Genomic DNA, 27,192 nt, shown 5'->3' with positions numbered 1-27,192 from the left:
TCCGGGAGGGGCCCGCTGGAGCAGCCCGCAAGAGAGCTCCGAGACTGGCGAGCAGGACTGGGCGGCGGAGGCGGCTCTCTCCTGCGTCCCCAGCCAGCGGCCGCCGCCATGGTGCCCAACCAGCTGAGACTCTCCGCGGCCGTGAGTGGAGCCCAGGAGGGAGGGACAGAAGGAAGGGGCCCGGCAGGGGCGGGAGGCGCCGCGGTGGACAGGCCTCGGTGAAGGCCGCAGCCTCCATAGCGCCGGCGGAGGGGTCAGGTCGTGCCATTGCGGTGAAGAGGCCGAGCCATCCTCCTGGATGGCAGGAGGACAGCTGAGGGCCATGGCCTGGGTCCCGCGGTCGGCCGAGGGCTGCTGTGGTGGTGGCTGTTCGGGCTAGGCGGGCCGTGCACCAGGCGAGGGCAAAGCCAGACGGGTTTCGGTGCATGAGAACGGCATTGGAAGCCGTGTCGAACCCACACGGGCCGCTTTTCGGTGTGATTCTTCTCTACGAAGCACCACAAAGCTCTAATCCTCACTGCTTTGGCTTGCTGTTACCTACCTTTTACTCCTGCTTCTCCGTTTGTAGTTTTAGAGTTTTAATAAAGGAGTAGTATCTTGTGGGTGTATTTTCTCTTTGTTAGCAATGTTCACTGTACAGTATAAACAAGTGCTTCTTGCAATTTGTTTTATAAAGAAGAGTTAGTTTGAATTGTAATTGTACTTACTTTCAGGCTTTTTTTCCCCCAAGAGTGGGTTGCAGAGCCTCAAAGATAGCATCAAGGTGGGAAGAGCATTCTGTAGCGAAGCATGCTGACCCTCTGCGTGGCACCTTTTATCTAGACAGGATAGTGCTGTGATCCTAGTTCTACATCTGTGCTTCCTTTGGACCCTCACAGACTTTTTTGAACCTTGCTGAACGCTCAGGCCTGTTTTGGGTCACGGGTAAGCAGACAGGAACACAGACCTGTGTGCTGGACAGATAAAGGGAAGGATGGGAGTGACACCTTTGAGGAGACTAGTAAGAACCACGAGTTGAGCTTTTGTGTGTAGTATCTGGGGTTTTGTTTGTTTGTTTGTTTGTTTGTTTTAACTGACTTTCTAATGTCAGCTGTGTGTTGTGATTAGAAGACAACATTAACTATAATGTGTTCATTGACTATAGATGAGAAGATTAAAGGAGGTTCCTCTTCCAGATGCAAATACTTCTTATAAATGCAGTGCTGCAGAGTTGCAGTATCCTATATTGACAACAACTGTTGACATCTCCTCTATCTAACATCAATTGTGTGCAGTGTGTATATGTACTGTGTTGCAAATTTTTAGAGCCCAAAGTTTGTGGGCTTGGTTCTGTCTCTAGTTGCTTTACGAGTAATTAATCCAAGGTATGGAAATTACTTAAATGTCAGCAATTTAAATGTATCTGAAACCACATAGGAGCTTGTTTTAGTTTTGTGGTTTCAGTGGGAAGGAAAAAAAGTGCAACAGACAAAACACATTCAAATACATTCAAGTTACATACATCATGTTTTGATGTAATGTTTGGTATTTACCATGCTAATTTACTAAAAATATTCTGACTTTCTGACAAATTCCATCAAAGTGAAGATTATATTAAAGGGTCTATCAAATAGTGAAAGTAGTTTTTACACACTTTTTTTGAGAATTTTGCACATCCAAGCCTACATAGGCCTCTTAAAATCTGCTAGCATGGGCACAAAGCTTTGGTATCTGCCCCTCTTTTACTACAGTTAAGTACACTTTCCTTGTCTTGGACTGTTGTTTGGCAAATTTTTTTTTTGTGAAGAAGGGAAGGAATGAGGCTTAAAAGTTCACGTTAAGCAGGTGTCTGTTTACACTGTCCTTTCAAAATGTAAAAATTCATTTATGGATGATATTCCTTGATGGAATTCATTTTTATGTTTTACCTAAAAGTCAAATCATCCTGGTATCATACTAAGACATCCTCAGGTCAGTAATTACTCAGTCCTGGTCTGTAGGAGTGCTGTCCAGCACTGTTGGAGGTGCTGATGTCAAACACAACTTCAGTACAGTACCTGCCTGTCTTACTGTTGCCTTCTAAGAAGGAGCTGTGGGTTGTACCTTTTTCACTCTGAATTTATCTTTGAGTGATTTTGGTGATTCAGAAGTATGGCTGAGGCTGTGAAGAGCTTTCCTGTCAGAAGAGCAGCCTCCTCAAAACCTAGTCCTTAGCCATGCATGCCATTATATTCACAGCCACAGCTTTCCAAAAGGCAGTTACCAGCTTCTGAGAGCCCTGCAGTATGATTTTGTTGGAACAGCTTTTCTTGCATCTTTGGTTTTTTTGCGTCATTCTCAGAGTCAGTTTGAAGCTCATTACTGAATACACAGATTTGTTTCCTGGGGACCGTGATCCAAATATAATCAAACTTGCTTGCACATTCATGAAGTATTCAGCCTTTTCAAAAGACTGCATAAGCTTAATTAAAAAAAAAAAGTAGTGACAGGCCACCTCAGCTAGGAAACCATAATCTAAGCTGTGGATTGTGATGGGACTGTGCTGGGAGGACTTCACACCGTTGGTGCTCTTTTGCCAGTGCATAAAACCTGCTTATACCAAACATTGTAGATGACTGCTGCACTTTTTTTCTGGTAACTGGTAAGTTTTGTGTCTTCTGGGAAACAGAAAACATAAAGGCAAATAAGAAAGTTCTGGTTTGCTTTTCTTCAAATAAATGTGTATAGGAGAGCTACATCTTCTTCAGAAGAGTTCAAGAGTGAGAGGAACATTATTAATAAATTTTTTAAAGTTGATTCACCATCAGTGCAAGAAGATAGCATTTTACATACCCTGCACAATAGACACCAGTTGTAAATATCAGTAGAGGATACAAGTGACACTCCAGTGTGGCATTTTGGGGAGGAATTTGCATCAAGAGAAGGCTTCTCATCAAAATCACCCTGAAGAGATATGTCTCTTTTTTTCTCAGATTATTTTGGTCTGAGGAGGAGTATGATTGTGTGCATCAGGACAATGCTGAATCAGATATACTGGTTTTCTAACCCAGTTTCTTTTCTTATCCATAATTTGAATTACCAAGGTATTTAGGAAGTGTGTGTTGAACCTGTCCCAATGCAGATGTAGAGTAACCATCCCTCTTGTCTTCATCTCAGTTGTGTAAACGATACAGTTGTGTAAATGCTTTGTCTGATGTCAGTGCTGGTTTATGCAGTTCTCAGCTCTGTCTGTTCTCTTCCTGTGCTACCCCTCCAGCTGGCTAGTGTATCTGTTGGGGGGGTAAGGGGGGACTCTGGATGAACTGTCAGTTAACTTTTCTGGCTTAAAATAATCTTTTCAGATAGCATCCTTTTTAACTTGGGTGAGATGTTTGATCTGGTTAGCATGTAATGTCACAGCTGTAACTGATCAACTGGAGAAAAGGCACCAGGGTAGGAGTGAGGGAGAGGAGATGGAATCTACATAAGCCATTATTTCTGATGGACATGTAACTGTACCTTAAAAAAATGGAGGTGTTAAATTTGGGCATCAGTCAGTGCTTGATTGTTTGATAGCATTAAGAAATGGGCTGTTTTGGTTTTCTGGTGTGCATTAATTTGACATTGTAGTCCCAAAGGGTATGGGGGGGAGAAAATCATTTATTGGTAGCAATGTGCTGATTTAATGGTACATTTTTACAGGCACATTGTTATTTTGTAATTTAGTTACCATTTCAATCAGCTTTCTAGCTACCAGAGAAAGATCTAATGATCTAAAATGCTGTATCACAGCTGAAGAAACTTTTGTTCTTCTTGTTGGTTGTTTATAATATAGGCACATCAGTTGCTGTCCTGCAGCCCTCTGAAAGAGCAGCTCCTGGAGAAAATACTCACTTTTTATTTGTTTGAAAGTAAAGACCAAAGATGCTTAAAAAATCATAGAATTTTCAGTGTTGTAAGGGACCACAATGATACCTAGTTCCATCCCCCCTGCCACGGGCAAGGACACTTTCCACTAGATTTAGCTGCCCAGAGCCCCATCCAGCCTGGCCTTAAAAACTTCCAAGGATGGGGCTTCCACCACCTCCCTGGGCAACCTGTTCCAGTGTCTCACCACCCTTATGGTGAATAACTTCTTCCTAATGTCTAATCTAAATCTCCCCTCCTCTAGCTTGGATCCATTCCCCCTAGTCCTATCACTACCTGCCATCCTAAAAAGCCCCTCACCAGCTTTCATGTAGGCCCCTTTCAGATACTGGAAGGCCACAATAAGGTCTTCTCAGAGCCTTCTCTTTTCCAGACTGAATAGCCTGAACTCTCTCTCAGCCTGTCTTCATAGGAGAGGTTCTCCAGCCCTCTGATCATCCTCATAGCCCTTCTCTGGACACATTCCAGCATGCCTGTATCTTTTTTGTAGTAGGGTCTCCAGAACTGGACACAATACTCCAGGTGGAGTCTCACCAGAGCAGTGTAGAGGGGGAGAATCGCCTCCTTCAACCTTCTGGCCATGCTTCTCCAGAGAAGCTGCATACTTTTGGTTATCTGCATCTATGTGAGGATAAAAAAAGAGGACATCTGCATCTATGTTATTTCAAAAGTGATCTTCTGACAGAGTGATTGTATCTTACTTTGCCCTATGTTGTTTGGAATATATTCTGCATTGGTTTTTGAGCTTTCTTTGGTTTAGATGTGAAAATTTGCACTTTGCTTGCTTACCACCTGTATTTCTTCTTTTCTTTATGGAGGATGGACAGTACCAGTTTCTAGCTATGCCATGTCCATAAGACATTAGAAGGTATATTGAGTGTGGTTTCTATTATTTTCAGGCACGTGGCCATGGAGGCTATGATTCTGATTTTAGTGATGAGGAGAATGGAGAGAAGACTGTGCAAAAGACTAAAAGGTAACGTAGTGCAGAATTAACACTTTGCATTATGAATACATAATGTTTTGCAAATGGCCTGTGTATAGATGATTATGCTGTGATATATAAAGTGTCCTGCTGAAATATTTTTTGAAAAATCATTCTCTATGGTTCCTGCATCTCCTCATGTCAAGCTTGCCAAAGCATGTCATCTCCCAGGGACAGCTGATTAAGAGGTATTCTGCCATGTCCATTTGGTGTCTATATACCTCTTAGTTCTTGGACCAGAGTTGTTTTTTTCCCAAGCATTAGTATCAGCTGCTGAGGTTTGGTTACACTGTTCATTGTGATCCATCAGGACGTGGAACTGCTAAGAGAGCAAGGCAGAAATGTCTGAGTGGTAGCAGGCTTTGTAGGTGTAAAACACCTGCTTGAAGGAAGTGAAGAACTGAGGCTACATGTTTATTATTTAATTTGTGAAGAGACCCACAAATGGGTAAACTGTGTTGTCGTCAGTCATTGAAAAGAACTACACATCTGTTATTTGATACCATCTTTGCCAGTTCTTTCAGTGGCTTGCACAAGAAATTACCTTGAATTTTGTAGTCTGATTTCATTATATTATTAAGGTTTTCTACTTACTTGTTTAGTTTGCCTTGGCTCCATAGTCCTTTGACACTTTCTGTGTTGTACTGAATGTTTTGCCTACATTGTGCATATATCTTTCTTACTTTTCCTGTCTTTCCCTTACTGTGCTGTTGGTCTTTATTTAAGAAGGCTTTCTGGAAACTTTCCTAGGACTCTTGCATATTTTCCTTTGTAGTAAAATTGAAAGAATGGGTTTTGTAGTGTCTGACTGCATTCTGGGGGAAAAATGTCATGTTTTAATCATTGGAATAATAGCAGGCATTGTACTGTTCCATTTATTTTATAAATATAGCTGTTCTCTATTAAAACAGTGACTGGTTTTGTTCAGTTTTCATTTTCTTTAAAAGGCCATTACACATTACACCATTTCACTTCCCAGTGGAATATCAGCTAACCATAAGGAGCCTTTCAAAAATCATAGAATCATAGAATTGTTTTGGTTGGAAGAGACTCTGAAGATCATTGAATCCAACTGTTAACCCAGCACTGCCAGGTCACCACTAAACCATGACCCACAGCACCACATCTACATGACTTTGAAACTTCTCTGTGATGGGGACTCCACCACTGCCCTGGGCAGCCTGGTCCAGGACTTGGCAGCCCTTATGGTAAAAAAAAATCTTCCCAGTACCCAACATTAACCTCCCCTAGCACAGCTTGAGGCTGTGTTCTCTTGTCCTGTTGTTTGTTCCTTGGGAGAAGAGACTGACTGCCACCTGGCTCCAGGCTCCTCTCAGGGAGTTGTAGAGATCATCATTACCCTTGTTTGAGCACACTCATTCTGAGGAAGACTCTTACATGGGTTCACTGTATATATACATATATCCTGTTCTTGCTCTATCATGATATTTATATTCACTTCAAGGAAAACAGTTTTCTCCATATTGTTGTTCTCTGGAGTCTCCTTATGGGAATTTTGTGCTTCTAGAGTCCTGTATTTCACAGCTAGAAATACAAATTCCTTGGCTTGCTTTATGCAGGTTTCTGAATTCCATTCTTTCTGCCAGCTGATAATTATGGAAAAATCTTCACTTCTGTTGAGGAATGAAACTGAATGTACTTTTTACTAGCTAAATGTATCACTTTAACTTTTTATTACTTTGTGGAATTCTGAAAGGACTTTTAGCTGCCTCCTGACAAGTATGGTTCACAACACAGTGCTTAAGTTTTAAATTAGCCATTGTTGTAGTAACACTACAAGAGGCAGAGCTCTGGAGCTGTTTAATGAAGTGTTGAGACATTATCATGGAAGAATGGGAAAAGGTTAATAGAAGTGACTCGTATTCAGTGAACATACTGTCCCTTCCTGTTCCTACTTGGTTGCAGAGCTGAGATTTATAGAGGGCTTTAAATGTAGAGTGAAACTGACAAAACTTCAAGTTTTTTTCATTGTGGTTCTCTATTGATAATATTTGTAGAAATAAATATTCCAGCTTACTGTTTTGAGCAATTTACTTTAAATGCTAACTGTAAGCAAATACCTTTCTGATTTTGTTCTGCAAATGAAATAAAGTCTAAGCTGATAGCTGGTTCTAAAGTTTTAATTTATTCCTGTAGAAACTAGCAATATAACAGTTAGTCAGGTTTGGAGTATGGAAAATGTATTGCTTATGAAAAGTTCCTGACTAACTTTATCCTTTTTCCTTCCCTACCTTTAGTAAAAAGGAAGACAGCCTTCTGATAAAGCCATTTCAAAAGGGAAAGCAAGGAAGTGCAGTTCACAGACAATTCGCAGCTGAAGAATGGGATAGGTATCTTTTCATATTTTGGTTTTGTGAGGCAGTTTTCCCATTGTGTTAAGTCAAACTTCAACTGAAACATATTTGTCATTAACAGGGAAGAAGCAAGAAAAAGAAGATTTCATCTGATATCAATGGATGCTGTATCCTTCTATGTAATCTTCCTGGTTAGAAGATGGGGCACAAGTTATCCATTATGGTGAAATACTGGGATTTTTCAGTTCTCTCAGCAGTTGAGAGTGCAGCACCAAATACTGACCCATTCTTCAGATTAGCTTCTTTTTGTTGCTGAGATGTCTCTGAGAATGCCTCTGCTCTGTTGAGGCATTTCCAGATTCCCCCTACATGTCCATTTGTCCTGTTCGGGACAAAAATATTACACAGTAGATTTTATTTAGACTGGCACAAAGATACTTTGCTCTTTCAGGTGAATTTATCCAGAACATAATTCTCGATGAGGTTACTGTTATCTCTGGACAAATACATTTCTACTGAGAACTTAAGAATATAGTAGCCAGACTGTAATACAGAAAGAAGATGCTGTCTAAACAGCTGAAAAAATGAACCCAATTTCTAGGTGTATGTGTTCAGAGCATCTTTGATAAAGGAAGACAATTCTATAAAGGCCTGACAGCTGAATGGAGTTTTAAAGATGAAAATGCCTGTATTTGGACAGTAACTTTTCTGAGCTATTATTAAGTAAAAATTGCATATTAATTCCTTCCTTTCTGGAAATTTCTGAACTATTTTTAAGAAAAAAAAAAAAATCCCTTCTTTCTGTTAAGTATATGAAAAGCTTTTTGGTTTTCTTTTTTTTGTTTGTTTTTACCTATGGTAAAATAAGAGAAGTTCTGAACCAATCCTTAATTGCTTTATTAAGTATGAAAGACATAAAAAGTTTGTCAGTGACTACATTTTATACTATGGTGGCAAAATCGAAGATTTCCGACGTTCTGGGTAAGAGCTGTTATCTGTCTTTCCTTTCATGCTCTCAAAATTCCAATGTTGTGTAAATCCATTAAGTACATGTTAAGATTTTGGGGAGAGAGGGATGTGGCTGTGTATCAAATTACTAATTCTTTTCATTCCAAATGATAGCTACAGTCATTGTAAATATCTGAAACACAGAATTGCCTCGTATGCTTTTATATAAGGACTTGCCATGGGCTGAATTATTCTTGTTTTGTTATGTAAAAGAAAAGATGACAGGTGAGCATTATGCAGGGTACATTAAGAAATATCTGGCAGTACCTTCAAAATAACGATTTGAAATACTTTTGAAATGTGCAGAATTGCTATCCATTGTCCAGAATAATAACCTCCTTCAGAGCTATCTGTAAGAGCCTTCTAACGTTACTGTTTTCAACTAAAAGTATAAAAAGTATATTTTCAGACAGGTTCAAGTCATGCACAGTTTCAGTGGCCATTTTCCCTTCAGGGACCAAAGCTGGGGACTGCAGGAGCAAAGTCTCTCCAGCTGGAGGTTTATGACCATCTGAGGAACCTAACCAAACATAAATTTGTAATGAGATACATTCCAGGGTCCTGAAGCTATTGGTTGATGTAGTTGCCTAGCCACTCTCTATGATGCTTGGAAAGTTATGGCAGTTAGGTGAAGTCTGTGGTGACTGGAAGAACAAAAACATTGCTCTCATTTTTAAAAAGGCTAGAAAGGAGGACCCTGGGACCTACTGACCTGTCAGCCTCATGTTTGTGACTGGGAAAATCATGCAAACACCTATCAGCAAATGGGAAACAGGGAGGAGATTTGAGACAGCCAGCACGACTTCATCAAGGGCAGGTCCTGCCTGACCAGCCAAGTGGCCTTCTTTGGTGGAGGGGCAACATCAGCGGACATGGGAAAGCTATGGGTGTCATCTGTGTCTGCACTTCAGTAAAGCCTTTTACATGGTCCCCCTCAACATCCTTCTCTCTAAATTGCAGAGATAAGGATTTGATGGGTAGACTATTCAGAGGATAGTGTTTAATGTCTTGGATGTCCAGATGGAGATTGATGGCAGTTGGTGTTCCTTAAGGGTACGTAACTGGCACCAGTGCTGTTTAACATCATCATCAGTGATACAGTGGGATCAAGTGCACCCTCAGCAAGTTTACAGATGACTCTAGGATGAGTGCTGTGATTGGCACACCAGAGTGACAGGATGTGATTCACAGGGACATGGACAAACTCAAGAAGTGGGCCTGTGGGAACCTCATGTGCTTCAACAAAGCCTAATGCAAGATCCTACACCTGAGTCAGGGCAATCCTTGGTATCAATACAGGCTAGGGGCTGATGGAATTGAGAGCAACCCTGCAGAGAATGTGTTAGGAGTACTGCTGGATGAAAAGCTGGACGTGAGCCAACAATGTAAACTTGCAGCCCAGAAGGCCAGCAGACTGAGAGGTAGTTCTGCTCCTTTACTCTGCTCTGGTGAGACCTTACCTGGAATTCTTTGTTCAGCTATGGAGGCCTCAGCACTAGAAAGACATGAACTTGTTGGGGTGAATCCAGAGTAGGGCCACAAAAGCGATCAGAGGGAATACCACTCCTGGAAATAAAGGCTGAGAAAGTTGGGGTGGTTCATCCTGGAGAAGGAGGCTTAGACTAGGTGACCTTTAGAGAACACTTCCAACTGAAAACATTCTATGATTTGCCACTGTGAATTTGTTGTTTGGGAAAAGTATGCCAGAAATACTATAGTATTTTTTGATAGTTTTATTCTATAGCAATATCTTCCTTTATGCAGTGAGGTAGGGATTGCAACTGTGAAATACTGGTTTTACCAAATACTCAGTTTTTCAAATAATAATTTGACTGACTTTTCATTTTAATATTTCATTGTACTAAAAAAAAGTGTGTCCTTTTATAGAGCAAATGACAAGACGGATCTTGATGTCATTAGAGAAAACCATAGATTCCTGTGGAATGAAGATGATGAAGCAGACATGAATTGGTACCTGGAACTATTATAGAATGTTATTTTTAGATCTCTTGTACTAAATCTGTGGTATTCCCTAATAATTAAGAGTTACTGTGCATACTTGGTGATTATTCTTTGATCTTCACTGCATTTAAAAATGAAAGACCTTTAGGAGGTCTTTCATATTGTAATGTTGCTCGGTGGTAAAAAAAAAATTGGTGACAAAAATAACTAAGAAATATTTGGGCATTCTCTGAGATCCAAATGGACTGTTCTGAAACCTCTGAAGGGAGCCTAGTTTGAAAAAATACAGTTTAATATGTGCTGTAGATATATTTTAGATGCAATTTTCCCAGTTTATGGAAATTGCTCCTTAGCTCAATGAGTATACTGCATTTCTAGCTCTGCCATTTGTGTTCTTCAAATTGAGCATGATGTCTTGCTAATGTCATTACAATGTGAAATGGTTTGTATCATGTTCTGTGATTTAAAAACGTAATACCTTTTGCTACAGGGAGAAGAGGCTTGCGAAGAAGTACTATGATAAATTGTTCAAGGAATACTGTATAGCAGATCTCAGTAGATACAAAGAGAATAAGGTATGTTTCATGATTGTAGAACATCTTGGTTTTAAAGTATGTCCTCTTCTTAAAAATCCCTTGTGATTGTGGATATGTCATGAAACCAGAATGTTGGTACCCCTACCCTAGAAAGAGAGTTGGAGAACTTGTCAAGTTTTTTAATAAGCAGCAGCAGTTTGAATCCAGGCATTGTCACTGCCTCAAAAATGTGCTTCTGTGGGAACAGGAGCATTTCTGTCAGATGGTGTTTTATGAAGAGGTACATTGTGTGTCAGAAAGGCAGAAAATGCAGAGAGGTTAAGGAAAGAAGGCTAAAGAGGTTTGTCTGCAGAGAAGCGCTAGAGGAAGCCCAAAAAATCCCTGGGAATGTTACTGTAAAAATAAAAGGTGGGGGAGGGGTGTTTATCTACAAAGAAAGAGTTTTGTACTTGAATGCTGGCAGAAACAATTTTGGAAATGTCTATTAAGAACAGTCTTTGGCTGATTATTCTTTTTTTGTTGTTGTTTTGTTTATGGAAACAGGGTTTGTATGTTCCTTGTAAATAAATAGAATTACTTTAGAGAAACAACCCAGTTACAGCACCAGTTTTTCTTGTTAACCAGAACAGCCTTTGTAATTTCCAGGGTTTAGACTGACTAACCTCTTAGTCAAAAAGAATATTTGAATTTTCTGTTGTGATTTTGCAAGGAGTGTTGCTGAACTCAGATGTGTCTTAATGTTGTTAGTGCATAGTAACAAGCCAGCCCTGCAAACAATGTCTATATAAAGTTCTTGGAGACTATTTATAGTATTGAACCTTAGACTCACCGGTACGTACTTGCAAAGCCTGGCCTTATACTCTAATATTAGTGTCCCAGTTTGAGGCCAGGAGATCCTCTCTTGCCTCTCACCAGGGCTGAAAAAGTTGAGTCTCACACAAATGGATTGCAGAAGTGATGGAAAGCTTAAATGGAAAAGCAGTGAATGTTTTACAGAGAGCTACAAGCACAGTGAGAAAAGAAACCCAAAGCATGCAGAGTCCCTCACAGCATACCCAAAAGCCTCCCAGCACTCCCTTTCTCCCTGCCTGAGGGTATATCCAAAACCCCCCAGGGCTCTTTTCTTCCCCCTCTCCACTGTTAGGCTAATCTCAGCTGGCCAGATCTGAGATTGCCCTTCCCCCTTCTCCTCCTGGCATTAGGCCTAGCCAGGCCTAAGAGGCCTTGAACTACTCCCCCACTATCACCAGATAGGGAAACATCTCTCATGGGAGTAGGGAGAGAATAAAGAAGTGTGAGACCTTGCTGATAGATTTATAGCGAGATGGACATTATGGGTATGAAATACGCCATTTCCCGTGTCCACCCACTGGGCTGGACACTCAGGGCACCAGAGGTGTATCTTGGGTGGCAGCAGCAGGACGTACCCAGCCTGAACTACCACAATTAGGCAGAAAAGAGGACAGTCTTCTAAAGAAAATTCAAACAGAAAAATGCAAACAGTAAATTCAAATTAACAAAAAGTAAAATGCTGAGGATGTCTTTCCTTCTTTTTCTTCTTTGAGCAATTTTTGTTTTATTTTCCTAGAGCAGTTTCATATCTCTCAATCTCTACCCTGCCCTCTCAACTGATTTTACCTTGAGTATACTTACAGATTGTTTCTTTTGCTACTGTGCTAAGCTTCAACATGTTTGCTATCTTCTTTGCAAAACAATCCTGTCTTAAGAAATTCTTTTACAAAAAAATAGCAAAAAGGAGATTTTTCTCAAGTATTGATTTATCCATGACCATGTTTGATACAGTAGTATGTCAAAACAGTTTTTATCCTTGGAAGTCAGGAACAGGCAGCTGATCCCATTCACACCGATGGAACACTGTCTGTGCTTTCAGATTTCTCCTGCCTTGATTATTTTCTGCATTTCCAGAAACTGAAAGTTGGAATTCTTTAGCCCCTTGTATTTTTGTTTTACAGTGCAGGTGCTATGAGAAGTGCAGGGTAGGTAATCAGCTTCTCAGCTGTTATTGATGCTTGGTATGATGATGTTTCATCTTGATAGAAGAAAGAAAATTATAACAGTGAGAACATTCAGTGACTGGAACAACCTCCCCAGTGACATTGTAGAGTCTGCTTTGCTGGAGGCTTTCAAAATGTGGTTGCACAGGGTGCTCGGTGATCTCATCTAGGCTCCCTTTCCCACAAAGGATTGGACCAGATGATCTTTTGAGATCTCTTCCAGGCCAAGCTGTTCTGGGATTTTGTTTCTGTATCCTACTGGGCAGCATCAAAATAAAACTGGAAATCAGTTTTCTGTGATGTTTTTAATATATGTATTGCATAGATTGAGACTTGCATGTTATGCATAAGTCTCTTTCCACGACTGTTGTCTTGCAACTAGCCAAAATCTTTTAACCAGTTAGTTCATCTAAAGACCTCAGCATGGAGATTGTAGCTCAGATCTCATTTAGAAATTTCTACAGAGAAAAAGCACTGTTTTGCTAAGTACTGGATAATAATAAGGATCAGTTTCATCAGAGAGGCTCTCTTGAAGTCCAAGAAATAAGCAGAGTGCCTTGCTAAATATGAAAGTTCAAATAAACCCAAGACTGTATACGAACTCCCAAGGCCACAGTTAACTGTTGTGGTTTGTTGTTTTGTTCACATATGCACAGACACAGATGTCTGGGATCTCCTGGTCCCTTAGCATAACCTCCCTGTGCTCTTATCCTTGGAGATGCACTTACCTCAGTTTCTGGCAGCACAGGGAAATGGCACCCTGTGACCCATGATCCCACTTCTCATTGTGTGTTTAGGAAATAGAATCTTTTCCTTCTCTTTTAATGAGAAATGCCAGCATGACCCTCTGGTGTGAGGCTACTTTGAGACACTGACAGCTCCTGCTTGTGATGGCTGTGTTACTCTGCATTTTCTCTAGAACAAAATTTTTTAGGTCAAAGTTGTCTTGGAACCTTTAGTGCAGAACCTTGTCTGCCAGCTTTGAGTCTGACAAATGTCCATCTGTACTGTCAGATAGTGTAGTTCTGTTGTCAGTTTTGCAATGCAGTAAGGGAGAGTGCTCTGCATGTAAGTTTTACTTTGATATGCATTGGACTGGAAATGTTCTTTGTGTTGTTTATTTTCCTAGAAAAGTTCTTACTTGCTGTCTCTATGCTTTGTTTTGTGGCTTAACAGATTGCAGATGTCTCCTCTTTGCTAAGAAATGAAATCTGTCTGACACCTGGTCATTAAACACAGTACATTTTACACTTTTGTTTATATTTCTAGATCATTTGCAGATTTCTAGGCCACCTTCTCTTTCACTTGGTAATGTTAATATGTTTGCTGTTGTCATTGTTTTTCAGCCTGGAAACTTCTCTGTGAAAATAAAAATAGTTAAAATATATATGGTATTTTTCCACAGTGTTGTCTAAATGTCTACATTTTTTACTGAAAAAGGTGTCAGTTGTTGCTGCAGCCATTACATATTGCACAAGCAGTCCATATTTAATTTGGAAATTTTATTGTTTGTGGATGTTAAATGTTTTTTTCACATTATTGAAACTATAATTTCTCATGAAGTTGGTAATTTGATACTCTTGTAAAGCATCTGTATTAGAGTTGTCTGCCTTGTGAAAAATAGCTCTTTTAGGATCTTGCTCAAGTCAGAGTAAATGCTGTCTGCTGCTGATGCTTTTGCATTCCTTAGTGTTGCAGGCTGACTATTCTATTCTGCTACCCTAATTTTCGGTTTTCCTATGGAGTTTGATACGTTCCTGATATTTTTAGCTTAAGAGGAATTCAACTGTATTTGCTCTATATTCTACTGTTTCTTCTTAGCCTTGGTCACTGTCATTTTCCACAAGTTGGTGGAAGAACGACTGGCAAAATAGAATGAAGATGAAGACAACTTTTTTCCTAGACCACCTACAGGTGGTTATGACTCCCTCCTCTTTTTTTACTTTGCTTATTTTTCTTGATATCATTGCGGGGAAAATCTCTATGGATATAATCTGATTTATATTTTGTTGAATCAAACGGGGAGGGAAAATTTGTATAAAACTCCAGTAGCAAAAAGTGGGCATGGATAACTTGATGATTGGTGAAATAGCAGATGGATGGAGTATGAAGAAGCAGATGTGCTGATAACGTCAAATTGTTTTTTATTCTTCAGTGCCAGCAGCACAATGTGCAAAACTGGTGCCAAAAACCCGATGATGTTTAACCATAAGCTTGCTGTATTTTTCAGTTGTCACAAGCTTTTCATAATTAGAATACCCTGTAAACCAGCAAATATGCATGAAAAGAGCAAAACCAATTACCATTACTCTTTATATAAACTGGTTTCTGTCATGTATTCTACATTTACAGATGTATTTTATGTTGTTTTTGCTGAACTGTTCAGCACAGTTGGTATTTTCTTACAAATGATTAATTTTTGTGTGACTGGGGTGTGAGTGGTATTATGGTACTTAGATCACAGTGCAGATTTGTTGAGTAGGCCAAGCACAACTTGATTGTGTCTTGGCAAACCATCACAACAGCAGTATCACAGCAGAACATGATCTTCTGTGAATGTTAGTGGACAGATTGCTGTCGGTATACACATTTTTAGTTTTCTTAGTGTTGTAGTTTGAGCTGGGTGCCCCCCTGGTGCATTCACTTCCTGTGTCCAGAAGTCCAGCCCAGAGGGATGGACACAGGAAATTGTGTATTCCCTACCATAATTCTTTGCACCACTATAAGATCCAGTGCGGAGTCTGGCACTTCCTCTTTCCTTCCCTCTCCGAGACTTGGTAACTGGGGGAGAGATCTCCCGGCCATGGGCCTGATTGGGCCCAAGGCCACAGGGGGATGGGCAGTCTCAGGCCTGGCCAGCTGAGACTAGCCCAGCAGAGGGAGGGGGAAGAAGGAGCCCTGGGGGTTTTGCATGCACCCTCAGGTGGGGATGGGATCTTCCTTTGTCACTGCGCTTTGGGTTCTCTGTAACATTCACCGCTTTCTATTTAAACTTTCATCACTTTTGCAATCCGTTTGCCTGAGTCGTTATTTCTGCCTGTGGTGGGGAGGGGACCTGCCCCAACCCATTACACTTAGACATCTTCTATGTAACTAATTGAAATGGAGACAATCAGTGCAAAGAAAACATTAGTCTGCATGTGCCTTTCTGCCTTTTTGGTGTTTTTTTTCAGTTTTGTTATTCAGGTGCAAAGCATTTATATAAGAGTATGGCACATTCTTAAATGGCAAAGTTTTTTCCTGTGTTTTTTCTAGTGTTCTTTGAACCACATACCACTTCATGCATGAGAACTCCATGCTCTTGCCTTTCAGATACAGGTTTCATAGAAAAATCAATAACATTAAAGTCCACACACCAATAGATACCTGTACTTATGTACAGTGTTTACATTAAAAATACTGAAAATCAATCCAGTATGTTACAGAATTTATGCCACTGCATTGACAAAGTGCACATTTGTGTGGGTTCAGTCTGTGAGTGCACCAAGAAAAAGTTAGTATTTATCCCAATGGATGCTTTGGAACTCAGGTTCCCATTCCATTCCATCTTCAGTCATTTCACTTGGTTACTTGCCATTTTGAGTATGAACCAGATTCTACTGGAAAACAAAAATAGGTGGGTTAAGTACATGCAAAGTTTCTAGGCAGTGTAGAGAGACATACAACTTCATTGTTTTTTTTGTGGTTTGTGTTTGGTTTTTTTTTCTTGATCTTTAGGGTGTAAAGAGGTGATCCATCAGTATGTGCTAATAAGACTTTTAAGTATTCCAGTGGTCTTCTCAGTTTTTAATGGGACAAGATTGCAATGAAGTATGTAGTGAAGTCAGTTTGTCCTGATCACAGTATCATAGTATCACCAAGGTTGGAAGAGACCTCAAAGATCATCAAGTCCAACTTGTCACCACAGACCTCATGACTAGACCATGGCACCAAGTGCCACATCCAATCCCCTCTTGAACCCCTCCAGGGACAGTGACTCCGTCACCTCCCTGGATGTCCTATTTCTTCTGGCTATTGAAGCCTCTCAGAAAGTTGCTGTTCAGTACTAAACATCATCTACTGGAGTGCATGTGTAAATTGGAATCCTTTTGGCAAGCAGAGAGATATTTTTAATTAACAGATAATGAAATTTTACTAGTAACAATTGAATGGATGAACCACATGCAGAGTATCAATGAGAAATTAGTTTTTACATTACTGAATGTGTTCACTATTCACAACTCAATTCTGGTTCTTATCTTTAACAGTTCGGATTTAGATGGCGGCATGAGAAAGAAGTAGTTTCAGGAAAAGGTAATGCTGTCTTTCATTCTATATTATGTTTATGCTTTTCTTGCTGTGTTTTGACATAATTCTGTTAGTATTATACAATACCAATAAATTTATCAGATGATAATGAACAATACATTGATTTTGAAAATATTTGTTGGAAATCATTTGTCACAAGTCCAAATCCCATTTCTAAATCACTAGATTATTCTGGCTGCTATTCTGCTTCTGAGAGTTCTTTCTAATGTGCTATTGGGACCTTGCACAGCGGGCCCCGTTCCATGGCCTTTTTCCATGAACTCTTTCAAGTAGCTGAGCAAGCAAGGAAATTAGGGTAATGTATTGATGTTCCTTTGGGTAGTCTTCATGTATGGTTTTCAGAAGTCGTGCATACACGTGCAAGAAAATTGCATGGAGTGATACTGTTGATCAGAATAAACAGCTCTGTTATTATAATGTCTTTAAAAGGTTAGAAATACACTTGTTTTAAATATGTATCTTCTCAAAGGAGGAAATGTGAACAGTAAAGATGGAGTTTTTTAATCTGTGAAGAGTAAAGCTCCTAAAGGTAGTTGTAGTCATACATTGCATACAGCACTGGAGATTATATTAACAGACAGTTACATCTGATACAATTACATGCTTTATTGTCTGCTTTAAAAAGATAATTAAAATTAAATGAGAAATGAGTAATGTTATTAACTATTATGTCTTCATGGGGAAAAATAATTTACAGCTGCATTGTCCTTTTAATATCTGATACTTCATATTTAAAAATATATGATAAAGTGCAAAATTACACATTTTAGGCTTTTGGATGAAATGCTAATGGGAGGCATACAGTTGGAACAGGAATTGTGAAATGGTGCCTTCACCACTAAGGGGAGCAAGAACCCAACCTTAGCTCTGCTTCCTGTGCTCTTTTCAAGTGCAGTGAATATTTAATATCTTTAGTTTGCCTTTCCTATTTTAAAGTATAAGTCAGTAACCTAAATTGCTTTGATTAAATGTAATAAGCATTAATACCTAACTGTCTGACAATTCACATTTTAAAAGACAGAGCATGTATTTAGTTTGACAGTGGTAGTGGTGGTGAGAACTATTGTTGTGGTTTAGGGTGTGTTAAGAAGGGAATAGAAAAATGGCTTATTCCCATTTGGTTGCTTTCAATGTCTGTCTTTGTAAGGTCACTGAGAAAAACAGGATGAGTGAAAGGAGAGGTTGCTTTTATTACTAGTTGTAAGTGCTTGACCAATCTGATAGCCTTCTCTGATGGTGTGACTGGTTGGGTAGATGAGGAGAGAGCAGTGATGTATTGTATACCTGAACTTCACCAGTGCTTTTGACACTGTCTCTTGTAACATCTTCATAAGTAAGATTAGGAAGTGTGGGTTACAGGAGTGGACAGTGAGGTGGATTGTGAACTGGCTGAATGACAGAGCTCAGAGGGTTGTGATCAGCAGTGCAGAGTCTAGTTGGAGACTTGTGGCTTAGTGGTGTTCTCCAGACTGAAGATGTCCAGTCTTGTTCAACACCTTTATCAACAACCTGAATGAAGGGACAGAGCATACTAAAGCAAGTTTGCTGATGATGGTAAAATGAGAGGAGTGCCTGACACACCAGACGGTTGTGCTGCAATGTTACTTCTTTGTAATGGATATAAACTGTCTGATGAAAATGTGTAATGAAAGCCATACCTTTACATAAGGGTGAACATATTGAAGCTTGGTTTTGTAATGAGAGCTCTGTGGTTGGGTTGTTTTGTGTTTGTTTGGTTGGTTGTTCTGGTTTTTGATTTTGTGTTGTTTGGTTTTTTTCCTGAAATGTTAGCATTGCAAGTCATTTTACATTGCAGAACTGAAATATTTGAGGACATTGCCAATCTATTAGTTAGCAGCTTAAGGAGAATGCTCTGAGGTTAATCGTTCACCACAGTCCTGCTTGTGAGCCTATTAATACACATCCTTACCACCAGCTCTCCATACAAATGAGCCTTCTGCAAAGGGATTGTATATATCTCTATTATTTTAATATTGGGAACCCAGTTGTGTAAACATTGACTATGTGCAAATTGTTTTAAGATTAGTATTGTATTTAACATAATGAACCCAGTTAAGCTTTTAAAGCTGTTGTACAGTTTCTCATTGAACTGGATTTCCTTTATTTAAAAAAAAAAAAAAGTTTATGGAAGGTAATTAGATTTATTTTTAAAATTGTGTCCAGTATGTCAGGTGAACTAGTAAGATAATAAGAACATGGGTATGGTAATGTTGTATGTACATGATGCTTTGAATAGTTTGATGTTATTAAAGATTAATATCTGAATTTCTCCTCCTGATCCATGCTAAGTAATCATTTAAGTTACAGAATGTGACATTCATTTCTTCAGAGTCCAGTAGCAGGCTTACTACTTCATGACATATGCCTTCATCCATTCATTGTAAAACACAATTCAAGTTATGTTCTTTCATTGCAAATATACAATATTAGACGAGTATGATTGATTGCTTTGTTATTACCTGTTGGGATTTTTTTCCCTTAATCTAGATGTTACTTTTAGATTTGGGCTTCTTTATTTGCAAGCAATGCAAACCAAAAAATCAAAAACTGAGCAAAACTGGACATAACAACCCCAAACATATGCATGTTAATCATTGAACCACAGTTCGCTGGTTTTGATCTCTTTAAAGGTCAGTTTTCCTGTGGAAATAAGCAGTGTGATGAGCAAGAAGGCCTGAAGAGCTGGGAGGTGAATTTTGGCTACGTAGAACATGGTGAAAAAAGGAATGCACTTGTGAAATTGAGTAAGTCAGCCCTTCAAGGATATGTACGCTTAAAAAAGACAAATACCTTGTGCTTTAAAAGCTCTTGAGTGAGACCCCAGAGATAATGATACCAGTTCATACAAAATAGAAAATGAGATGATCTTTTTAGTTAGAGGTATTATGATAGTCTGATTTAGAGAGCATGGCTCCTATCATTGTATATGACAAAGCTGTTACAAGTTGAGCAATTTATGCTGTGTAATTGGTAGTGTTGTAAAGTTAGAATAATTGATTATAAGCTGCTTTGATACAAACACACATGGTTTTAATGGACAATACTACATTGAAAGGAGGGTTTCATCAGTGTCACTGTTTAATGAGTTACGTGGCTTGGGACTCAGGGCTTTGGATCAGAGGACTCTTCAATGACTTCCCTCTACTCATTTTATTTTGAGTACTTATGTTTTCTTCCTAAAATCCTACATTTAATTAAATCACTTCCTTTTCCAGTCTTCTATCTTGGGATTTTCTTATTCATTATGGTGTACATTTTGGCATGTTAATCAGATAATTAAACTTACTACAGTTACTCTGTGTAAAACAAGCTAATGTGTTTTTTACTTTTGCACGCAAGACACTCAATGTGTCTCTGACAAAGCTCTAAGAGACTTGCAGGTCTTTGCTGTAACTGTAGAATAATTTGATCTGTCCACAAAGATCCATAAAATGGCATATCTGTATCTGGTAAGCACTGATGGTTTTGATGAAGATTTGCCAGTGCTGAACCTGTGATCTTCCTCCATGTTTAGTATAAAATCTGGGTCTGTACTGAAGACTTTTTCATGGTATTTGTCTCAACCTTGGCTGCAATTACTTTGTAACCTTTGTTTTGAAGGAAAAGCTCCTGAAATTGGAAGATGGTGTTCTATGTAGTTTATATATATAGTACTAAGTTTTGTGAATTGTGCTTGTCAGATACATGGCTGTAATGTTTTCATTCTCTCTTTTTTTCAGGACTGTGTCCAGAATGTTCCTACAAACTAAACTTTCATCACCGGTATGAATGGTGGCTGAAATTGAAGGCTGAATTACTGATAAATTACAGTTGTGATGAACAACAAATAGGAAGAAGACTTCAGCTCGATTATTAGTAACTTCATTATGACAGAATAGGTTCTGTTCAGAATTAGATGTTGCTGAAAATACACAACCGCTCAAACTGGAAGAATCCCATCCCAGCCCCCCAAAAAAGTTTCCTTTGCTTAATTTCAGAACAAATATTATTTTTCTTCTCTGAAAATCTGTGCTAAAATCTCTTCTGTTTTCCCTCTTGCTGTGTTTTAAAAGTTGGATTTCATATGAAATGATGATTTCTTTTTTTTATAAATAACACAAATCAAACATGTCTAGATGGATATATCTGAGGTAGTTAATTAATCCATTTAAAAAGTTAATTTGTATTCAACTCCATTAAAGCACTGTGTCAGCATAAATTAAGAAGGAGAATTAACTGAGATTAGTTCCATTTGTCTTAACTTGGTTTGGGAACTAAAATTGTAAACCCACTTGAATTCAGAATAAGCATGGTAAACCATTTTCTCTTTATCAACTGCAGAGTGAGAAGTACTTTGAAACAGTTTTAGTGACTTTTGTGCAAAGAAGCAGGAAAAACTTACCTGTGTTCATACACAGCCTTTATAAGTAATGCTGAAAATAAAATGCACGAGTTGTTGGTCTGCAGGAGATTCTTAGACTTGAGGTTCTTCTACCTCAGGTTTTGTTGCTATCAAATACGAAAATAATTTAAAAACTTGTACTAGCTTTCTTCTCCTTGTTACTTACCTATGAAATTGTTTTCTAAAAGAAAACAAAAAAAATTCAGTATATGGCATGTTGTAAATTTCTTTTCTATGTTTAATTTTTGCTTGCCAGTTCACTGGTTTTATTGCCTGCATCAGTATCATTTTTAGCAGCTTTAGCATTCCCAGTCATTTGTTTATAGCACTTTGCATTGCAACTGAGTTAAGTTTTTCAGTGATAAGTTTTCAGGAAAAAATGACAACTGTTTGAATTAAATACTCAAGATTTACTGTTGCTTGAGGAGTACATTCAGTAGAGGTGTATATTCATTGTTTTGTTTCTTTTTAAAGGAGGAAAGAAGTCAAAGCACGCAAGAAAAAAGGCACAACTGTACTGACCTCTAAAGAGCCAAAAACTAAGAAAACAAAATTGTCTTCTTCAGCAAAAAATAAGTCAAAAAAAAAGATTCATAAAGGTAAATTAAAACTTTAGGTCTTCAAGTACTAAAATACTCAAATGTTAGCTGAACCTCTGTTTTACTGTAACTGCGTATGTATAAGTATAGATATACAACTATGTATAAATACAGATACATAACTTCCTTCCCTATGCAATGTAGTAAAAAAAGATAGCTTTCTTAGTAAAATTTCCTAGCTGCATAAAATAAATATATTTGGAGAGGAAAAAAATCTTACATTTTAGAGAAAGGGAGAGCCTTTTGAAAAATACTCATTACAAGGAAAATTTCACAGTATCACAGTATCATCAAGGTTGGAAGAGACCTCAAAGATCATCGAGTCCAACCTGACCAAGAGTTTGACCAAGAGTTGGACACTGGTTACCTGAAAGAGTCATGAAGTAGTTAATTCCTTGAGGCTTTGGGGTTGAAAGCCTTTTGGAAGTGTTAAGATAACCTTTTTACACCTTAGATCTTAGGATAACATAGTTGAGCTTAAACTGGTAACCTTTAAACTCATGCCAAAAAAGTTGTTGGTTTTTTACTTCAGTGTTTCCTTGCTTTCTGGGAATGCATGGTGTATGTGTGCACGTGCACATGTTCATGTGTAATATATTGTGCTAGAAATACACTTGTACACAATTTAAAATGATGGATTAAACCAAGATATGCTTATTGTGTTTTAAATGGTGTTTCTTTTCAGATCAGACTTCTTCAGAGGATTCAGATAATTCTGATAAAGGTAAATTATTTTAATTTCTACTGCATTTCATGGGTTTGTAATAAATTGTTTTGTTTTGTGGCTATTTGTCTTTGGACTTAATTTTATTTGCTGACAGTTGTTCCAGAAAAGAGTAGGGAGTGCAAAGGTAGGTACATTGTTAATAATTGCTAATTCTTAATAATTGTTAATGAGGCCAGATCTGCAAATATGTGCTGTGTAATGAAAGCGCTTTTCTGATAAAAATAACTACATTTCCTTTCAGGGAATGACACTAATATGTACTCAAGTAATTAATAGAGTTTTAAATAAATGGTAGGCTTTAACTAAAGTATTTTCCAGCTACAACCTGTAGTACCTCAGTGACCTACTTTTTGCAAGTGGATGCACTCAGAGTCTGTGTGATTCTTTAGGTAGTGGCTGTCTCAATAATTCTCAATAATTCCAGTCCCCATTGCTTTTTTGATGAAGCAAGCCCTATTGGTCATGCCAGTCCTTGCTGTAGAGTGTCTAGAAGAGGTTGGTTGTTTACCAATTGCTCTGCTGTGCTGTCTGTTTCTAGCAGTGTCCTAGTGCCCAGACTGTTACAGGAAGATGTAAAGTAGTTTCAGTATGACTCAAGTCTCTGTTTTGTCAGGAAAGCTCTATTGGATGATTGGGGTTTTTTAGATCAAGGCGCATTTCTGATAATGAGGGCGTTTTTGTTTTCACTCCATTTGTATACTTACATGAAAGAGATATGCAATAATCCATAATTTCTGAAAATTTCTCTGATAAATTACAAAAGTTGTCCTTTGTATAAAAGTAAAGTAAATATTTCATTTAATATATTGAGTTGAAACTGGGTTTGTAATTATAAACCCTTAATTTTAGGAATGAATTACTATGCTGCTGCTGGGTTGAGATCAGGGGTTTGACAATTACCCTTGTTACCTTTGGGCAAAATAAGAATGTAGTGCTGTATTAAATAAAAATGGGAAATATTTTTGTTTTTTAGTTTACACAAAGTAAAGTGTTTGGTTTATTCTTATGGTTAGAAAAATATTGCTGTTGGCATTATTCCATCTAAATAAATTAATTTTTAAAATAAATTTAACAATAAATCCATTTCATAAGCACTTTTAATTTGTTAACAGGTTCAGATAACAGCGATGCACAAGATGGTCCTTCAGATGCTGACTTTTGGAAAGGTCCTCTACAAGAACCAGATGAAAAATCACGGTTAGTTTGATCTAGTGAACTTGTAGCTAGTAAGACATAATGTGTCCAATCAGAGATTGGCAGAGAATTCTTTCCTGAGTGTTTTATGAATACCCTGACACTTAAAATTATGCCACATTTCCTCCATGTAATGAAACTAATTTAGAGAGGCACTGAAGGAGAAACATTTGTAGAACCATTACCATGCCACTGCTGTCTTACACATTACCCTGCTGTTAACTGTCTTAGAAGTAATTTCTAGCAGTCAATTCAGTGCTATTGCACAAGACAGGGAATGTAAAGGGTACTGGAAAATATTGAGTAAGTCAAAATGGTCTATACCAACTACAAATTCTAATCAGAAGTCTGCTGAATCTTTTTCATACAGAGGTTGTCTCCTGGGTACAAATCCAAAGCAGAACTTTCTTTGACTTTTTATTTTTTTCTTTTTTTCCAGGGAGGAGGAGTTCGATGAGTATTTTCAAGACTTGTTTCTCTGAAACTTGACATTTATCTATGCTGATTTTCTTCATGAATTGTGAAGGTGAAAGTCTGGAAATTCAGTCATAATTAAGGAGATGTCTTTTTGTTAGCATACCTTTTTCTACAGTCACACATATGGACCATCTCAGTAGATAGTCTTTGTAGAAGGCTTCAGGTCTAAAAACTTTTTTTTTCTTGTGATAGGCTGTATACTCTTAAGAGTGTAAGTGCAAAAACATAAATAGCACTCAAAAGATGTAAACAAACAATATAGTTTATTGACATTACATTAAGGAAGTTGGTTGCTTTTTGTTTTATCCCAAACATCTGTTACTGTCAGATTTTTGTAAAGGGGCATTTTGGAAGATGCTGTTCTTAGCTTGAAGTCATACATTTTAATATATTCATATTTCTAACTTATTAAACAAGAGTGAATACCCTTAACTCTATTGGTCATTTATTAGTCTCTGTGAGTATTTTTTGAATGTTAATGGAGAAGTTCAGTTGTTGGTTTTTTCCTTAAGTAAACTCTATCTGAAATGTCTGCCCTACTTTCTAGAAAAGTTTAGTTCCTTGTGACTTTGTTTTAAATTTTAGTTACAATACAATGTGAAGGATAATTCCACTTACAAAAAATCTTGTTGGTTGGTGACTTTTTTGATGTAAAAAAATAAAATGTGCAGCTTTCTGTACATGTGGCTTGTAGATTATCTATGGTTTCTGATCTCCTTAAGATTGATTGAATGTTAATCCTTCTTTAAGGTGTAATTCTAAATATACAAGTAAAGAATGTATATTGCTTAAGAAACCCACTGGATTAGTTCTCTTCTTTAAATTGCAACACAACTTTAAACATTCTTTATTATGTATTGTTTCCAAAGAAACAATCTGCATGTGCATAGTTAGAGTGGCTATTTTCTTTGTTGGGTGAAAATTACTTTGACTATAAAAAACAACCTTTTTTTGTTTTAATTAAAAGTTTGTGTTAATCTGAGGAAAGTTAATACATAAAATATTTTTTGTTACGTAATTCCCACTGTGTATATATATAAAAGTATTTATAGTAAGTGTTTCATGTGGAAAACACAACAGCAGAGGTGGTTGCAGTGTATTTATGAACATTTTACATGCACTCAGTAAGTTGAGAATTGTATTTACAAGTATTACTTAACATAATTACATTTTAAATAAATGACAGTACAAGGACATATTTAGGATGTGCTTGAGTAAGAAAGAAATGTAGCCTTGCATGAAGGCTTCTTTAGGTAAGAAGGTGGATTTAAAGGTTAATTCTCTGTCATCTTGCAAGCTTGGTTGAGAGTCAAATCCAATCTGCAGCAATCTGCTTACATGCATGCAACTTGCCCAGAGGGGCACTTTGCCAAATGTGTTGCTGTATTCATTGCTTCAAGTATTGTGTATTATGTGTTCTAGATAACTAACTACTATCTGAGTCTTCAAAATAAAGTTATTAAATACTATACATATTAAATACATGATTTAATACAGTTTGAATAAAATTACATGATTAAACAACCTTAAAATAGCTTTAATATCTGCATTTAATGCAGAAGATATCCAGTTTTATGTCATAACTAATTTTGCATGAAATATTTGGCCCATTTATAAAGATGCAAAAAGTGGGGGTTTTTTGTTGGATTCCTTTAATCATGGGTGATAGCTATACACAGTGTCTGTGTTTGTAGAACATTCTGAGGAAGGTATACAATATGGCAAACCATTCAGTCATTCCCCCTTCACTGTTGATGTTTGGGGGGGGGGGGGAAATGGGTCTGCTTTTGTTAGAGGGGGAAGAAAAGTGGCGGGATTGAGTCTGCATGTTAGACTTGGTTATTGCAGGAGTTGCATTTGACAGACATCTCCTCTTAGATTTGGAAGTGGTTCTAGAGAATTCTCAGATCCATGCATAATATACTAGCCATTTTTCTTCCTTCATCTGCAGGAGAAACTAGCTTCTTGAGACCTGAGTAGAAGGTGTGGAGCAGACTCTGTCATTCTTCAAGAACAGAAGGCTTTGGTAGGGAGATCGTTGTTCTTGAAGAGCTAATTTGTGTGCAGTCTGTCATCTTGGCTGTAGATAGGGAGGTAATGTGAATTCTGATGTGCTCTGCTTTTGCAGTCGTCTCCCTCCCAAGATTAAATTGGTGCGAGTTCATTGATTTTCAAGTAACTCACTGCATTTTTTAAAAAGGTGCATTGGGAGTACATGAGCCTTTGAAAATGCCTTTGTAGATCCTATAATCCTATATCTTAGCAAACTTATATGCAAAGTACGATGTTTACAGTCTGCCTTTTTACATGTTTACAATGAAACATGTAACAATGAAAGGTTTAGGAACTGTGGGCAGAGCCATGGGCTTATGAGCAAAAGAGTGGCTTCTCTGAGCTGTGGCTACAGTTTACAGGTTTGTCCTTAGTAGTTTTGAAAAAAATACTGTGTACCATGGACCTGCTTTTTAAAGACTTGTGCTAGATAATTGCATTGAGTGTTCCTAGAGTGAAGATGTTTGCACTAGATCTTTAGTATTAAGAATGAAAGAAAAGGACTGTTTCAGATTAAAGAAATACACATAAAAATCTAACCATACAGTCACATTTTTTTTTTCTTTGAATTGTACACATTTGATTTTCATTCAGTAATTTCATATAAGAGCTGTCAAAATTTATTTATATTTTTTGTGGACAGTGTGGAGAAGTTGCATATATTGATAAAAGTCATATATATATAAATTGTGACATGAAGAAAAAACATCTAGAGCGCACAGTTTTA

At 37.9% G+C, this 27,192-nt stretch overlaps 1 protein-coding gene across 1 annotated transcript; it reads left to right on the top strand.

The window, feature by feature from the left end:
• On the top strand, positions 1 to 25,337 carry LOC104297740 (protein FRA10AC1). The gene is made up of 14 exons (XM_054163544.1): positions 1 to 141; positions 4,785 to 4,861; positions 7,129 to 7,221; positions 7,307 to 7,352; positions 8,090 to 8,166; positions 10,081 to 10,164; positions 10,646 to 10,730; positions 16,954 to 16,999; positions 19,666 to 19,779; positions 20,755 to 20,797; positions 21,891 to 22,015; positions 22,701 to 22,739; positions 23,855 to 23,939; positions 24,376 to 25,337. Exons 1-14 carry the CDS (start codon positions 109 to 111, stop codon positions 24,416 to 24,418), a joined length of 990 nt encoding a protein of 329 aa, XP_054019519.1. The 5' UTR covers positions 1 to 108; the 3' UTR covers positions 24,419 to 25,337.
• Positions 25,338 to 27,192: the final 1,855 nt, after the last annotated feature.

This window comes from Dryobates pubescens, chromosome 8 (assembly GCF_014839835.1).
Source record: "Dryobates pubescens isolate bDryPub1 chromosome 8, bDryPub1.pri, whole genome shotgun sequence".
Classification (NCBI taxonomy): Eukaryota; Metazoa; Chordata; class Aves; order Piciformes; family Picidae; genus Dryobates; species Dryobates pubescens.
The sequence above is the reverse complement of the archived record's forward strand: the minus strand, read 5'-3'. Positions and strand labels throughout refer to the sequence as shown.

What these genes read in the sequence shown, in the direction of transcription:
- LOC104297740 (XM_054163544.1), top strand. Translation starts at nt 109, where the DNA reads ATGGTGCCCAACCAGCTGAGACTCTCCGCGGCC. An exon ending in AAACTAAACTTTCATCACCG is followed by an intron (nt 20,798 to 21,890) that starts GTATGAATGGTG and finishes TTCTTTTTAAAG; the next exon opens with GAGGAAAGAAGTCAAAGCAC. An exon ending in AAAAAAAAAGATTCATAAAG is followed by an intron (nt 22,016 to 22,700) that starts GTAAATTAAAAC and finishes GTTTCTTTTCAG; the next exon opens with ATCAGACTTCTTCAGAGGAT.